At 38.9% G+C, this 18,051-nt stretch overlaps 1 protein-coding gene and 1 non-coding gene across 2 annotated transcripts; one reads left to right on the plus strand and one right to left on the minus strand.

Annotated features, from left to right (window-relative positions):
* Window positions 1-410: 410 nt before the first annotated feature.
* On the plus strand, window positions 411-7,889 carry DNTTIP2 (deoxynucleotidyltransferase terminal interacting protein 2). Its single transcript, XM_029959703.1, has 6 exons — window positions 411-2,118; window positions 3,778-3,913; window positions 4,587-4,682; window positions 5,061-5,225; window positions 6,318-6,427; window positions 7,745-7,889. The coding sequence occupies exons 1-6, from the start codon at window positions 449-451 to the stop codon at window positions 7,836-7,838; spliced, it is 2,271 nt and encodes a 756-aa protein (XP_029815563.1). The 5' UTR covers window positions 411-448; the 3' UTR covers window positions 7,839-7,889.
* Window positions 7,890-12,351: 4,462 nt separating this feature from the next.
* Window positions 12,352-12,437, minus strand: TRNAR-UCU. Its single transcript is given in 2 exon segments — window positions 12,352-12,387; window positions 12,401-12,437. It is a non-coding gene; the product is annotated as a tRNA-Arg (tRNA).
* Between the last annotated feature and the right edge of the window lie 5,614 nt (window positions 12,438-18,051).

Below are 18,051 nucleotides of genomic sequence, written 5' to 3' on the forward strand. Positions count from 1 at the left end.
CGGTTGCTGTGAGGCCAGTTTGTTCCTAAAGCTGCTAAAATTGGTGTTGGAAAGCATTTTGGGGCACAGTCTGACAGTCACTAGTCTTCAGTGTTTTATAGAGGAGCAAATAATTGAATATTTCTGAACATTGCTTCTGCATTTGCTTCCCATGGCAACTTGCCAGGAGTTTTTAGAATTAGAAGATATTTGTATGTTTCTTCTCCTGCCTTTACCAAAAGACAGCAGACAGATAAGCAAGGGATGGTTTGTTCACACTTCTTACACACAGATAAGACTACACAGAGACATGTAATATGTTGTCAGTATGAGCAGATTTGTTTAAAAGAATTCTTAGTGATTTTTATAGCATCCTTTTTATAGGGTTATTTTACATATCAATAGCATACCTTTTTTACTCCTTTTCTAGGTGGGATCTGCTGAAATTAGTACTCCTGTTACTAGGAGGATGACTAAAAGAAGAACTAAATCAGTTCATAAGCCAGGGGTGATTCAGGAATCTCAGTTTGAAGAGTTGGAACATGCAGAAACAAAGTCAGATGTCAGTGATAGCTCTGAGATGCAGGTTACTAGGAATGAGAACACAATTGTTCATTCAGGACAATCAGTTATGGAGCCCCAAGTTGATGGGGATGTGTCAGAAACAGAATCAAACTGCTCTTCTGTGTCTGGTTTCCAGACACCTTTGTTTGTAAGAGTAACACGAAGACGACAAATTGTAATTCCTTATCAACCAGATTCTGCTGACAAAAGAAGACATGACAGTACAGCTTTTGTAAATAAGTTAAGCAGGATTCTGGACGAAGATAATATCTCTGAAGCTGAGTCTTGTTCCTCTGCTGTTTCTGGTGTCCAGATGCCTAATGTTACCAGAAGTACAAGAAGCAGGCAAAGCAAAAAGAAATTACAGCCAGAGAGTGAAGATACTTCTGATACAGAATCATGTTGCCTAAGTTCTCATACGGAACCATCCATCACTAGCAAACGAGTTACTAGGAGCATGCAAATGAAATCACAAGCAAAAATTACTAAGCAGAGTGGGGAAGAAGATGGACTTGCTTCAGAAGATGAGAATTTAATTGAGGACACTGTTAAATCTGAGCCCATAATAATTTCTGATTCTAGACCTGCAGAACTTATCTCTGACACAGAAGATGCTTCCACTGTCATTAAGGGTAATAAAGAACCCACGTCAGCTAAAAGCACGCATTCTTCCAAATCTGCTAATACAACCCAGAGTTCAGATGCAAAAGAAGATGTTTTAAATGATGTGACACCCAGCAGTCTTACAAAAATGAAACAAATTGACATTAAATCACCTGTGAAAAAAGCAGTAAAAAACTCACAGTCTGTTGACATAGAGCATTCAGAAGCAGCATGTGGCCAAATACAGGAAGATCAGAGTAAAATACTTGAGAGGGAAGGGAATCTAGAACAAATGGATATTTCTTTGACTGAGTGCACGAGTGTCAAGCAATTTCTAGAACCCCAAGAGCAAATAACACCAAATGAAAGTAAAAAAATTTCAGAATGCAAAAGAGCAGATGCTGAGGCAGATGCACAGCAGTCTTTCACACATTCTGATAAATCAAGGAGTAAGCGAACTAGTGCAGCGAGCAGTCTGCCAAAGGATATAGCTGTTGCTCAGAGAACTGATAGCATCGATAAAAGCAGGGTGCTTGACAGTGGTGAAGACCAGACAAAAGAATATGAGGGGTTCCACAGCACTGAAGGATCAAGCAGTGGTCATGATTCTGTTGCATTGTTTCTGAGCAACAGTGAAAGTGATGAATCTGAAAAGAGTGATGTGGCAGACACAGATACAATTGATGAGAATCTGTGTTATAAAAAGTCAGATGAGAGGACTCCTTCCCTCAACAAATCTTTAAAAAAGAGTTCACTGCATGTTGAAGGTCTTTTTGTAATTGATACTGAGCCTGGCATGAGTTCCAGCCAAAAGTATTATCTAGATGAGGTAGACCAAGACAGTGATGCTGCAAGTAAACATGAAGGAAATGAAAAAGGTGAAGAATCAGATTTGGAAGAGGCTGAAGAAGAATTGATAGATGAAGATGAAAAAGATGAAGAGGATGATTTATTGAAAAATAAGACTGATGTGTAAGTATCTTTCTGGGAATAGTAAAGAATCTGCATTTTGTTCAAAAATATGGATAGGATATGTACTTAAATGCTAAATGATGCAGAATAAATGCAGGAGTATTCTCATCACATAAGTCATTTTGGTGTGGAAAATAGGCTTGCATGTATTATAAAATACAAATATGGTCCACAAATTGAGGGTTTCAAGGTTTTTTTCAGTTTTGTATGTAGCAGGAACAGAATTCTGAAATTTTTTCACATCTGGAGGCCTTGTATGTGTTCAACTTAAAAAGCAAAATGTGAAACTGGGTTAAACTGGTCAGACTGACTCAATTGTGTATTCAGGTCACAGTTTTCCTAATTGTGGGGTTTGGGTTTTGATGTTTGTTTTTTGTTTTAGTTGGAACATAAGTAACAAAAAGTCCAGTAAATTCCTTACACATTGCCTAATTAGATCATGCTTTTTAATCGTAAACATTTGCATATAATTTTGTGTGTCAGTTCTTGCTGTGCTGTGGATGGTCACACTTCAAGGGAAACCAGCCTAGCATAGAATCAGTATAATTTGGGTGGGGTGGTACTTCCTGACTCTTGTAGTCCAACTGCTGCTAAAATCCCTTTGTGTACTTCGTATGTTTAAAGCATAATACTCTTGTTTCGGTTGGATAAGTAAGTCTTAATCTTCTTTTGATTAGAAGGACAGGGTTGGCTTTCTGGGCTGTGAGTGCACATTGCCAGCTCATGTCCAGCCTCTCATCCACCAGCACCCTGGAGTCCTCCTCGGCAGGGCTGCTCTCTCTCTGCATCCCCCAGCCTGTACTGACACCAGGGGTTGGCCCGACCCAAGTGCAGCACCTCGCACTTGGTCTTGTTAAACCTCATGAGATTCCTGGGGCCACCCTCCTGGGCTTGTCTAAGTCCCTCTGGATTGCATCCCATCCTTCAAGTGTGTAAACCACACCACTCAGCTCGGTGTCATCTGCAATTTGCTGAGGGTGCACTTGATCCCTTTGTCTGTGTCATTAATGAAGGTATTAAATCATGCTGGTCCCAATATGGACCCCTGAGGGACACCACTTGTCACTGATGTCCATTGGGACTATGAGCCATTGACCACTACCCTCTGGATGCAACCATCTAACCACTTACTTATCCAAGTTTAATAATTTTGTTTCTAGTATGGTTATACAGACAAGGATTAGAACATTCCTACAGTGAATTCTAGTTTTTTCATTCTTCTCACTAAGAGTTGACACTATTTTTACCACCCATATGTTTGTGGTTTTGTTTTTTTTCTTCAGCTAGCACACTTCTCATTGTTAAGAAGAATGCTGGTCATGAGTTCTTTTGGCAAGGCTAAGCAAATTTAAGAATTCAGTTTTACAGAGTATATTAATATATAAGAATGCAGCATTGCAGTTAATATGAAAGATTTATGGAAGTGATTTCACAGGTATTTTTCAAGAATAAAATGTCACTTCATATAATGGCATGAATCCCCCTCATCTTCTGTCACTTCTAAATTAAATATTCCAGATATCAAAAATCATTGCAGAACTGAACCTAAATTGGAAGAATAAGAAAAATATGGGTTTTGTTCATCTTTCTCAGAGGGCAATAGAAAGTTTAGCTGCATGCATGTTACAATATTCTAATAATTAACTATTTCTCTTTTAGTTTACATCTTTCCAGCAGCATAGACCCTGGTTTGAATATCAAGAAGCTTGGAGGTTTATATATTAGTTTTGATGCAAAAAAGCAGAAGCCTAGATCGAGTGTAATTGAACATCTGAAGGAGAAGAAGAAAGATCAGGTAATGTGTTTACAATTATTCAGTTACCTGAGACTACAGTAACACAACAATGTTAATAATGTTGGTTTGTTTGCTTTTAAAGAAGTATCGTTTTTGTGGTTTGCTGAGAATGTCCATTCTTTTTTACCAAAGTGTGGATTTACATTTTAATGATAAAAATTTAAACATACGTGACACTTCAGAAACTGAAAAGCAGTGCAAATTCCAGAGTTACATAATAAACCAAAGTTGATTATACCTGCAGTTTTGCCTAATGGTACATGAGCTGAAGGTCTTGTGACAAGATATTTAGTCCATAGCCACAAGGAATTCCAGTAGATAAAAGTCTGTACTCTCCCTAGTACGGAATTAGCCATTTTATTTCAAAAGCACCCTTTGAGATAAAGGGAATATGTTATTTCTGTTGAGACTGTTTTCTTTGGCTCATCCATGATAGCCCTCTTTATTCCAGAGCTTTCGCTGTCTCACTACTTTGAGAGCAAGCCAAGTGCTTTCTGTTGTTGGCCAGGATTCTGTTCTGAAGATCTGTACTGCATTTTTTGTGGATCAGTATTGCATTAAAATGCTTGTTTAGATTCCATATGATTCCTTTAGCAAGTTCTGTAAATATAGTTAAGCAGTAAAATTTGTATCCATGAAGTAACTGTTCTAATGTTGAAAAAAATCCTTACAGCTCTTGCAGAAGAGTGTGATAACTCCAGACTTTGAAAAAAAGGAATGTGTCCCACCCTTCAGGGAATCACTTCACCAGCTAAAGAAACAACGCAGGGTAAGTGAAGAGCTGATAATGCCTGAAATAACAAAATACGCTGTGGTAGAAAACCTTGTGCTGGGACTGTGTGCATATACAGGCTGCACTGGAAGTGAAGGGATGAACTTCAGTTTAGTGTCTTCGAGCTGTCCTGTGAAAAGCCGTCCTGTGAAAAGTCACCAGGACAGTGAAGTGATAGATGATATGCTCAGATGGTACAAATCTGTCATTGGGACAGTGCTGATGACCTTCTTTGTAAGGACCATAACGTACACATTTTAAATGTACGTATTTATATTCTAAATGCTTTATCCATCTTTTGTAGGAAAGAGTTCCCTCTTCTGCCCCGTCCTAGTTCCTGAATGCAAATTCATTTTTCTTGGTATTGCATCCTAGGCAGAGCGAGAGAAAACAACAGGTGATGGCTGGTTTGGTATGAAAGCCCCAGAAATCACAAGTGAACTGAAAAATGATCTTAAAGTTTTGAAGATGAGAGCTTCACTGGACCCCAAGCATTTTTATAAGAAGAATGATAGAGATGGTCTGCCCAAGTACTTCCAGGTAAGGAAGCAGCAGAAGGTGGCATTGTACTGCTGAAGTTTTGAACAGCTCTTTAAGAATGCCTACTTTGTGGGTATCCTCTATGTTGGTTTAATTTTGTATCTTAATTATTAAACCATTTTGGTTACTTTGCTGCAGTTTGCCACTGTTAATCTCTGTATTACATATGTGTATATGCTGGGTTTTTTTTAGTTTTGGCTGATCTCATAGTAGAGAACAAATATCTGACTGAATCCGTATTCTGAACCATCAGAGGACTAGATTTTCACTTTTTTTAAAGTATTAGCCTTTTTAAACAAGCATGTAGAAAGTAATTGGCATTTATTTTCTTACTAGCTTATACAGTTTGAATGGAGACACCTACCTTTGTGATCAGCTGAAATTTCTGCTGCTGTACTTGTCAAGTGGTTTGCATAAAGAAATTAAGCAGAAGCTACAGAAATAGGCTTGCAGCAACTTTGAACAGTTCATGTGCATGAGGAAATGTTTTCATTTCTCAAAATATTACCACTTCACTCTAAAGCATGGGAGAGTGTTTCATGTTTTGAAATTAGAAAACTTAGACAGAAGTTTTCCACAGAATTAGATCTGTGCAGGTTTGTTTTCACTGCATGAAACATGTACTCCATGTATCTCTACTCCTAACATGAACTGCTTGGAACAATGTGATGCATTTCAGGATGAAGCCCTTGTATTAAATTAACTGTTCTGTAGTCATCCAGCAAAAACACCACAATGACAGAGACAGGAAAGAGTTGAGGTGGTCATAAGGGTTTCCTTTCCCTTGTATTTAAAATGTTTAAAAATTAAGAACTGGATTTTATTTATGAATATGATACAGCAGTCCAGCGTTGAAAACTGTACAGTCTTAAAGCTCAGGCTCTCCTCTCTGCACAATGCAATGAGACCAAAAGTGACTGCATACAAAACATGACAATTATTTTGGTACTTTGCACTTTTCTTAAGCTGCTGTGATTCTGATCTGCTCTGTGTCTTTACACTTGGTGCTGAGGATTTAAAAAAACAAACAAAAAAAAGCAAAATAATCAACATCTTGCTGTACAGTAAGAATGTTTTCATTTTTGTTTTTAGGTTGGAACTGTAGTTGATTCTCCCATAGACTTTTACCATAGTCGAATCCCTAAGAAACAAAGGAAGAGAACAATTGTTGAAGAGCTGCTTGCGGATTCTGAGTTCAGAAGGTATTTTAAAAGAGTTTTGTCATTTTAATATCCCATGCAAGGGAGGAGTATTTTTAACCATATAACTTTTTTTTGTTTGTTTTATTCAGCTTGTATGGTGATTTTCTTATACTTCAAAGAAAAATTTTAATCTTTTAGCATTTCAATAACACTGCCACTTAGAAGGCCTAAGGGATGGGATAATTAGACTGAGATAAAATACATGTTACCTTCATAAAAGGGTTTTATCCAACTTGGGTTATCACTGTTGGCAGCCACTCTTAAAGACCGATTTTTTTTTTTCTTGGCATAATTGACAGAAAAGAGCAGACTGTAATTCTATGAATGTTGATATTATTTCATTTTATAAATATATCAGTCTGCCACCTGTCATGGGAATCAAAATTGTGATAGAAGACTTACTTATGATTGGATTAAGTAATGTCTGCATAACCTGCAGTTTTTGGAGTTGATCCATTTTGATATTGGTTATTACATAATGTTAATCTGCACTTCTCTTTTCAGATAATGACGTTTTCTTTGAAGTAGTGCATGATTTGAGATTATAATGTTAATTTTGCGTGACTTGTAAATTAACTATATAACATTGGGAAGGCAAGTTAGTATAGCTGTTTCTTAACTAGTTTTCTGATTTGTAAGATATTTAGTAGAAGGCGTTTTTAAAAATTATTATATTTGAAATTTGATCAGTTAATTTATGTTGTGGTTAATTAAGGACTTTAACCAGACACTTCAGCATTAGTGCAGACATTTGTCAGATTTCAGTGTCGCACTTAGAAGCCTCTGTACTGCTCAGTGCACAGTGTGTGTCGTAGCAATCAGTGCAGCTACATAAGAATCTGTATTAGAGGGGGTAGCAACTCATACTCAGTAAGTATATCCTGTTAATTGTTTCGTGTTCATCTTATGTCAGTTTTCAGTCTTGAGTAGAGTGAGGTTTATTATCTTGAGTTTGGTGAGAAGGCAGTATAAAAGTGAGTATAATTTGCTCACAGTGTTGTCAAAATTGATGGGTCTTCCCCTTATGAGCATTAACAGTGTTTCAGCAAACTGTCCAAAATGGAATTGCTTGTGCAATGAAGAACCCCCTACCAAAACTAATGATTCTTCAATCCAATTTACTTCCAAAACAAATTTACCTGCATTTAATCCAGTGTTGATTTCCCTTTACCTATGCATAAGTGTATAAAATCAAAGACATTTGATTCAGAAAACAGAGAGAACTCAGTTTGGCAAATTATGTGGATAGAGTACTTTCCATGTTATCTTTTCCTGAACTTTGGTTTACTATGCTTAAAAATTATCTATTTTGTTCAGATATAATAAAAAGAAGTATCAGGAGATCATGAGTGAAAAAGCAGCTTTTGCAGCAGGGAAGAGGAATCGGAAGAAGAAGAAATTTCACAATTAAGAATTGAAGAAAAATACCAAGCTGGAACAACTTATAAAACTTTTTACAGAATGCTTTGGTTGTGGTGTTTTTTTCCTTTCTTAAGATTGCAGGTCATGTGCAAGTTGAGGTTTAGGGAAATTCTTGCAGTGAGAATTTGGTAGGGAGGTTTATCAAATTATCAGATATCTAAATATAAATTAATTTAGGTTTTAAAATTAATTCTATTTAAATTAATGTTTATGTAAAACGATATTTATATGAAAGCATATTGTTATATCTGAGTAAAAAATCCAGCTTCGCAGATTGTGGTCTTCTCAGGCTTCAGTCTTTATATAATTAATTAGTAAATTCAGTTTAAAGTTATATGTGTAATTCACCTTGGCACATGCTGTGTGCCAGAACAAATTTTTCCATGTCTCGTCAAAGGCACTGCTGGCCAACATTGTAATAGAAGGTACTGAAAAATAGTTTGGTTGTGAATGGTTTATTTCAATACTGACCATAACAGGATTGAGAATGACCCAGAATTCAGTGCCTACACATATACTTTTATATTTAAGTGTGTATTATAATATAGATTATATATATAATTTATAAATAAATTTAAATAAGATGCAAATTACCTATTGTTTAAGAAATAATATAAATAAGTAATATTTATATATAAAATTTTAACAGTCATATGTTGGTTTATTACTTTTTACCATTTGATACTTGTCTAATCTTTTTGAAAATAAGTTGACATTGGCATCCCTTATGTAGGGTGTGGTGTGCAGGTTGTGGCTGGTAGCTGCCCTGGCATAGTTCTGCAGGTAAAGGAATAGAGTGAGTCTGCAAGGCCTCTGCTACCATTATGGAGCCAGAGATGTCATGGGCTCAGTTCCCCTTTAGTGCCAAGTCATAGCCTTTTGTGATTGTCAGAACTGTTGTGGCATTCAGTCGAGTTTTAATTACCTGGTTATTTTATTGCTGTTACATTTAGTGTAACTCAGTTACTCCCCTAAGTTAGCAAAAAGGATGGATAATAGAAGAAATAAAACTGGCACTACATTGTCTTAGGTGGATTGGATGACAAGGATTTAGAAGTGATCATCAGAGGACCAGTGGTGTTGATTGTCTTCTTATCACATGAACACTGAATTTTAAAGGTTGCAGATCTTAAGCAAGAAGTGCTTAATTATGCTTTTGACCAATGTTTAACCATCAAGTTTTCTACTGAGAACGAGAGAGTTGTTTTTTTAAGGATTAGTTATTTGTGCTGAAATGAGCATCGTGATATATATTGACCACCAAGTGAAGCTTGAAAGAAATTTTCCCCTGATCCTTTGGTGTGTTTTATATCATTCCAAAGTTGAACGTAATGTTTTACTACCAGAAACAGACAAGAATCAAGAGTCCTTAAAAAATCTTCACTGGCTGGAGATGAACAGCGTCAAAGTAAAGTGAATTCATTGGGAAGTATCAAACATGTACAAGTAAAACCACTTGTCCCCAGGTCTTAGTTAACATACAGATGCTATTCTAATGCAGCTGTATGTATGCTAGTATCTTGATTCCCTGTAAATGATAAAAAGCCAGTAAAAACAACTATTAGTGTCTTGTTCTCTGGCTGACATTGAAGCGCAAAAAAGTATTGCTGAACACTGAGAAGAAAACAAGACACCACAGTAGCTGTCATTCTGTTGCATCCTGGGGTGTTCAAGTGCAACTTTGGAAAAGCAGTGTATGACTGAAAGACCTTAAAAGAGAAATACAAGCCGTGGCGTTAAAACCGCAAGCAACAGCTTGCGGTCTGTTGCTCAAGGTGCTCAGTAGGTAGTTACAGAAGTTAACTTCATGTGCAGCATAGCTAGTGAGGGATTTGTTTTATGTTCTGTATCCTTTCCCTTCCTTTGATCCTTCTAATATCTTCAGTTTTGTTACTCTGAGCCCAGCAAGTGCCCATGTTCTGTGCCAATGAGGTGAGATGTGCTGGCCCGTTTCCAGGGCTGCAGGGTAGTACTTGCAGGTTGTGTTGGCTGGCTTGCCTGTCACCTATAGCCTCATCTCGTGTTCAGCCTCTGTTAGTTCAGGCACTACATACAGCATCTTTTCTTAAGCACCAACTTTCATAAAAGCACAGACAGGTAGTATTTGAAATTGATACAAGGTTTAAGGTGCTGGAGAGAGTAAAAACAAAATGCACCATGTGATTGCTTAGGCTTATCAGGTTTCTCTGAAAACGCAGAAAACATTTATGAAGCTTTGCGTATCAATTGCAAGTAATATTTTAATGGCTGTCAGACATATTTGTGTTAATCTGTAATTCTGCCTTTATTGACTTAAACCATTACTAACAAGAAATTTCCCTGAGCCCAGGGAGTTCACAGTCCATCCTTAGAGATGGACCAAAAGACTGTAGTAGGGATCGGGCTGATGGTGGCTGAGATGTTGCCGGTGTGGTGCCACTAGTAGGCATGGTTTGTGAATAGAAGTAAAACAGGGTTTTTTTTCCTGTCATGCTCTCGTTCACACTTCCTCCTTTTTCCTTCTTGGGGGTCTTTAACCTCTCTGCCGTCAATTTAGTCTCATTAAAACTGAAGGTATCTTTTTATCATTGCTGTTTTCCATGTGGTAAAACTGTTCTTATCTCTTCACTTTTAAGAAGTCCTTTCTTCATCACAGGGGCCTGCCAAGGTAAGTCGTATTGAAACTTAGAATCCTGCCATAGCCGAATTCGGAAGGGACCATGAGAGCTTGTCCTGCCCAGCCTCCTGCTCAAAGCAGAGTTAGACCAGGTTGTTCAGGGCTTTCTACAGTCAGGTCTTGAAAACCTACAGGGATGTAGACTTCCCAGCTTCCAGAGCTCCATGGACTTTCCTCATGGAAAAAAAAAATGCTTCATATCCAGTCAGATAGAAAGATTATTAATGATTGTTGTACTGCCTCATGGGCCTCACATTCACTTTCTTTTTTTAAAATGACTCAATAAATTTGTAGTAAGCAGCATCGATCCAATTTATAGTGCTTGCTATAATCCTTGACTGTTTTTCCTCACGATTCTCTTAAAGCATTCTGAACTACCATGTTGTCTGTGTAATATTTTCCTCAAAACCCTTTTTATACAAATATATTGTGGAATTGTGTTCCTGTACTTTTCCACTAGAATTGACATTAGAATCTGTTACACAGCCAGTATCTCAGGAGAGCTGTCCCTGTTCTTACCTCTAGAAAATGCCCAGCTCCTTGAACCACCACTTTTATATTTTTTCTTTCGGACTGTAGTCCTTAATTAACTTTTGCACTTGTAGAGTATTGATTATGTAAATATTACTTGCAACATGAAAACATGTATATGTAAAAGCCTCTACCTTCAGTTTTTTTCAGTAGGAACTAAGGAAAATTTTATGAAGCTTATATACAAAAAGTAGGAAGGGAAGCAGTATTTGGACTGAAATACATTGCAAGTGACAAGGAGAAACATTTTGTCTTTTGTCATCTGATTTAGTTGCTTTTTACAAGTTTACTGTAGAGAGGTTTTGGTTTTGCTGTTTGCAAATTCTGAGGAAATTTGTTTCTGTGAAGGACTGCATTTTATAGGTAGATGGCATTTTTGAGTGGGTTATTGTGCTGCGTAACAGTGATGGTTAATGTGTCAGATGGTGTGTTTCATTTTCCATTTTTCCTTTATTGTTTTTAAATAAGCATTATTACAATTTGAAAGTTACATGTGCAGGATTAAAAGCAATTTATCAACCCCCCGCCCCCCCAATTTAATAAAACAGATAATTTATAATTTATTCCACTCTGCACAAAATCAGGGAGGTTTGTTTAGTTCTGATATTGTCTTGATTTACCATCTAATTTGATTGCTATTATTAAAATGGCTCTTCATCTTCTATCTTTTTAGGTATGTGTAAGTCAGAAAAGATGGTGTTAGTTCAGGTGTTCAGTCCTTCAGTTTTATCTGCTGCATTTTGTAGGCTTGTTTTGTTGCTTGAAAGTAACCAGGAATTTATCACGGGGGCCCATTCTAACTGAAGTGCCTCCAGGAAAGACGCAGTCTTGGTTTTTCCAGTAAAATTCCTTTCCGCAGGCTGTCCTGGAGGCGTAGCGGCCCCTCTGGGCTGGTGTGTCGGTCCTGGCCGCTCTGGGGGAGCGCGAGCGCTGCCTGAGGGCAGCCACGGCACCGCGAGGAGAAGGAGCGCAGCCCTTCTCCCGCTGCCTCAGGGCGGCGGGACCGGGAGGAGAAGGAAGGGAGACCTTCTGCCGCTCCGCCCTCGGCCAGCCCGCCTTCTCGCTGCTGGAGAAGAAGGTTCATGTCGCTGGGCTGGGCTGAGACGGCACATTCGCTCGGTGGCGGCTGGTGCTGCTGCCTCCCGCCCGCTTCCAGCCTTTCCCAGTCCGCCAGGCACGCGGGAGGCGGGCGCGGAGGAGCGCGCTGGGGAAGCGCGGGGGGGGGAGACTGCGGGCGGTGAGGGACGGAGACGGAGAAGAGATTTCCGCTGAAAGGGGCGGGGGGAGGAAAAAAAAAATTTAAAAAGAGAAGACCCGACTCCGCCGGGACTCGAACCCGGAACCTTTGAATCCCTTCAACCCTCTAGAAGTCCAATGCGCTATCCATTGCGCCACGGAGCCACCTGTTGGAATCTTCGCGCACCGCCCAAAGAGCCTGCGCGCGCCGTCACGCGTTAGCTGCGAACGCTCCGGCTTTTTTCTTCCCCTTTTTTTCATTTTATTTTTGTTTAACCAGTACGAACAGGCTTCGTCTTATACGCTACTGCACAGACGAGTCTCGCGGCAGCCCATATGTGCCGCCCGAGCGCTGCCCACGGCCCGGGTGGGGCCCACGGCTTCCTGTGCAGCACTCGCCTTGGCGCTGCGTCCTCATTTCTTACGAAGACTGACTTTTTTTAAGTTCTTCAGTGATCAGTATAAAATATTTGTTGACATCCCACTCCGGCGTTTTCAGTATTAATCCTTGTGTTTGGAGGAATTAAGTGTATTCCACAATTGCCTTGTGTTGATGAGCTCTTCCTCCAATCGGCCATAAATTCCCAGTAACACCCCTCCTTACCCTGCTCCCCCCGTGGATTCAGTAAAACAAGATATTCGCTTAAAAACTGTAATTATAGTCTGAAACAAATCTATCATACTATTTTTTTAAATCATGAGTAGGCATATGAGAAACGCCAGAAGACAAGAGTATCAGGTTATTCTTTCTTTAGCTCTCCGCAGCAGTATATTCCAAGTGGAGCCTGTGCCTTTCTGCTCCTGGGGGTCTCCCTGGCCCGGCTCTCCTGGGCAGTGAGATCCGCGCTGTGGTGCCGTGGCCTGGGTTATGCAGTAGAACGGCTGGGTGAGAATCTCGTGCCGCACTTTATCGTAATTTAAAAGTACTGGTATCCATAAGAGTGGAGAAAAACATGAAAATAAGCGCACCCTGAAATCCGAGGAAGCAGGAAGCTAATCAAATCGATGTAAAATGACGTGACTTGGATACACGATCCACTAGCCATTGCCTCCAGGGCTGAGATACCGAGGGTAATGAGTAACCGGGGTGACTCAGGCACACCGACAGTGTGTCCCGTGATTCCCATGAAGTCATCTGGAGTGCCGGTGGCCAGCAGCAAGGCAAAGCTCATGGGCTGGCTGATGACTGAATAACCCCTACAATGCTGCCGAGAAAAGGGGGTTGCTGGAAGGCTTCAGTAGTTACAGCAAGTACCAGATTACAGGTACACCCCCCAAGCTGTTATTGAACCAGAGCAGTTGTAAACACAGAAGAATCACAAAAATTATACAAGATTCACTTGTATAATTTACAGGGCTGGTCGAATTTACAATCTCTGGGTCTGTATGGTCTTGTCACAACTGTTTTGTTATGGATGGAACTCTTCATAGGCGCTCCTGGTAAAAGAATGTAAGGTGTGGAAACTTTGAGTCCTCAGACCCCCATACTGCATAAAACCCAGAAATCTCATTTTTAAGAACTGGGCTGATCTTCAGAGTAATAAGCTTAAATTAATGTTTGTGCAACACAAATAAACCACTTGTAAGTAACTAGAATCACCGTAAACATCTTGTAGTTTGTGAATACCTGGGTATGTGTATTGTGGGGCGAAGGTCGGTACCTCACCAGTGTGATCTGGTAACGTGCTACCTTTGGATAGCAGCTGGTGAAGAATCAGAGTTTGCTGTCAGAAGACTGGTTCTGAAGCTGTAAGAGTGAAGAATCGTGACACGTGATTCTTACTTCCTCTCATGTTTTCGTTTTGGTTAGTTGGTTTATAACGTTAGGTAAAGGCTGTTGTTTCCATTCATGCAGGAGGACTGACTGGGGCAGTGTTTGGAAATTTTTCAGAAATATTTCAAATTATTCAAGTCAGCTTGCTTTTTTAGTCTGTAAATGTAGTCCCAATGCAAAGTCCACCTTTGCGTTTGGACAGCAGATGGAGCTGCCGCATGAGAAACAGGACAGCTCTTGGATCATGAACTCACAAAATGTGATGTGTTAGGCAACACCGATGGATCTGATTAACCTTTGCTGGTGCCTGGATCTGGATCCGTCCTTTGGACTTTCCCTCTTCTGGGAATGTCTGAAGTCCACTTCTGTTGCAAGCTGGCTTTTCAACTTTATGCTCTGTTTCAGGGAGCAGAAGTTTCTTGGAATACAGTTGTGCTGGTTTTAGTTATTGGCACTTAGAGAAATTTTGCTGAGCTCAACCAGGTGCCATTTTGCTAATTTTTAAATAGGAGGAGAAATTGAGATAGGAATACCTTGACACAAGACAGCAAGTGCATCAATGGCAGGCCAAAAACAGCACTGTCATATAACACTCTTCTATTGAAAAAAAAATCTAGAAATTATTGATGAAATTGAAGTATTCTTTTAGAGACTTTTTACAACTTGGGTTTCAACATTAACTTCTGTTAATGTACTATAGTGTTATGTACTGTATATCCAATTACTTTTGGTAAGATTTGAGCTTATAAATTTATTAAAAGGAAATTTTCAAATTTGCAGAGCTTCCACAGATGTTTTTTGGGAATACCATCATCTTCCTCTGAGAACAAGTGTAATTAATACATTCGTTGAAAGCAAGAGGTCAAAGAATGCTGCAGGCAAAGAGGCTGTCTAAGACGATTTATATCAACTGAATAGTCTTACATACACACGTTACATAGTCTGTGTATTTTAGGTTCTTTTCCTTCTCTCTCTCTCTTGAAGTGGGATTAGTCCAAGCCTACTGCTGTAACAATCCACTGGTGTAGTGCAGCAAGAGAAAGCACTCTTCAAACTGGCAGGAAAATGCTTGGATGCACAAGGTCTGAGGATACTGAAAATAACACTTTCAGGGAGAGTTTCTTTTGGTAATTTACAATTTGATTTTTTTTAAAATTTATTTCCTTAACATGAAGATAAATGCTTCACATTGTAGATGCTTCTGCATCTCTGCCTTTTCCTCAGTGGGGGCTGTAATTGCCATATGACTATCAGGGGACTGGAAAATTACCCGTCCTTGTTTGCCAGGCTGCCAGCAGGCAGACTGCTGTTGAGAACCTCTTCCAATTATCTTATTTGTGGCTGGTGTTGGACTAATGCATGTTCTGTCCCATTGAGTATATTTGAGTAGATAGGAGTCATTCCCCAGGGCAGTGCCTTGCTGACTTGGGGAGACATGAGCAGTCATGCCAAATCACTTCTACAAGGGATTATAATGTTAATTCCATGTAGCTCTATTAACAGAGCAGCTGCTGCAAAGCCATCTCTGAGATGAATACAGTCTTTTGGTGGAAAAGTTTGAAGTCCTTTCCTCATGTTCCATAAGTAATTTTTTTTCATATTAATTTTTATATATCTGGTATACAGTCCATGGGTCTTAGTGATTGTTCTCTGTGATGATACAATTGGTGAAGGAACTTGTTAGAATGGTATCACTCAGATTCCTTCCAATATCTTCTTTTGGAAAGCAAAGTACATAAAGCCAGGTGTCTACAGTGATTCCGTTTTTGTGAGGGATTTTTCCCCCCTGTTTTTCCTGCTTCTTGAATATATACATTTGAAGGCCATTCACTGCAGTGTTACAGACAGATGGTCAAAGGAACATTTTGAATAAATGCAGGTTATTGCAGTCATGGTCAGCAGTGCTTTCTTCATATTACAGAAGAATGAAAGTCATGGCTACAAGGTGCTTTTCATCCTTAATTCACATTTATGTCCTTTGTGATATTACTACTGACTGTTTTCATTAAAAATAATTGGAGAATTAACAGCTGGCAGGAAATCCTCAACACTTAGAGAAATCAGTGTCAGTAATCACACTTACAGATGGGTTGGCTGGTGGGTTGGTTTGAAGTGGCAAACGCTTGACAAACATTTATTTCAAGACTGCTCCCTAATAGTGCCAAACCTATTCAGTCACATGGAATCTCTCAGAGCACTGCAACAGGACATTTGGATAAGTCCTAGCTAGTGCCTCTTGCCAAAAGTGGAGTATGTCAGACTTCCAGAGATGAGAATCTGTTTCAAGACAATTTCAATGTTTTCTGTTGCTAACTGGATCTGTTTTTTTCATCAGAGAATGAATTTCATCAATTTTTTTTTTAGAAATGAGTAAGATTTGTGTCGAACACCCTTCAAAAATATCCAAAATGATGCCTTTAAATATATTTTAAAATTCTATTCTTAAAAGCTCCCTTTTTTGTTTTTATTAAAAATCACATTTTATTAGTATTTTCATAATTTTATGCTTGTTTACACTGGGACTTTGCTTAGCAGACCTATTTCTTGCTTCCTTAGTGGGCCTTTTCTGCTTTGAAATCTTCTGTTCATGTTTTATAGCTTAACACAGAATTAGCTTCTAGCATCTTTTCTCAGATGTTATGCTTCTGTAATCTATCAGTACAACTTTTTTCTCTCTTTTAGCAGCCATATTGGAAGAACATTGAACTAGCAAGTGATTTTTATAGCTAATCCTTGCACAGTCATTGCTCTATATTCTTCCTTCCAATTTTTGTCTCATATACCCAGTCATTGAATTAATGCAACTTATCACCCAGCAGAAGTTACAGTATGAAGAAACAAAAAGCTGCACATCAAAGGGTCTTCTGTGCAGACAGAGCAGACACAAAGGCTTCTTTGTGATGAATGTGCAGAGTTAGCTCTGCCACTCTAAATCAGTAGTGAATTTTCTTCAATTCTAGCATTGAAGTAAAAGAATGCCCTTTGTTCTTGTAGGGGGGTTTAGTTTTATTTCCAAAATGCTGGCAGGCAGTAAGCATTGAGTTTACAACCTAAAAAATTAATTTCCTGTTCAGAATTGGGATATACTTTTATAGAAGTTTATCTTGGTTTATTCAATGTAGTAATAGGTACCAGTCATTTCTGCAACAAAGTGAAACAAGCAGCTTCCACAGTCAGTGCTATCTGTAAATCATAGGAATCCCTGAGAACAAGACCCCTTATTTTTTGCTGCACCCACTGTAGAAATAATGTTCTTGTTGTTATTATTGCAATATATGACTAGTTAATTTTGTAAATATCTGAATTTGCAACCACTAAGATTCAGAAAAACAGTCTGAAAAAAAGCCAAAAGAAATGCCATCACAGCTCCCATCCAAAATTACAGAGATTAGGGTAGACATTTACACCCAGATAGTATGTCAGGGAGGTTTCAATCTGGTTTTGATACAAATGGTCTTTATTCCATAAGATTGCTACAAAATTATCACTTGCTTTTGTTAGTGTTGTGATTACAGGATATTCTTTTGTATGTCCAAAGGTGGGAATGTGACTTCTTAATTTACCTTCCAGCGCTAATCCTGCTCACAGGTAGTTCGGAGGGGCAAAAGGCCTTTGGATTTGGTGTTAATTGCTATGTCGTTGGTCTGTATTACACAGAGGCCTTATGTTTTTTGACTGAGGGTTTTGTATCTTGTTTGTCAGCAATGAAGTTATCTGCTAGAGATAGTCGTATGTTTTATGTTACTAATTAGAATGAGAAAAGTGAAACAGCATTTGGTGAAAGTGTGAGAAATGGTATCTAAGCAGGCTGGACAAGAAAATTTCACAGAGTTGAAACGGAATAGGGAAATCTGGCACAGGAGTTACTTTGCAATCCTTGGGAAAATGAGAGTACAGGTGAAAAAAAGAAGGGGTAAAGGAGAAACATGAAGACCTGGGCTATGGAAAATGAGAGTAATCTTGATGGTGCTAATAAGACTTTGAGGGGGGGCTTGGTTTTGGTTT

The sequence above is a fragment of the Manacus vitellinus genome, unplaced genomic scaffold, assembly GCF_001715985.3.
Source record: "Manacus vitellinus isolate BGI_N305 unplaced genomic scaffold, ASM171598v3 scaffold_21_pilon, whole genome shotgun sequence".
NCBI classification, from domain to species: Eukaryota; Metazoa; Chordata; class Aves; order Passeriformes; family Pipridae; genus Manacus; species Manacus vitellinus.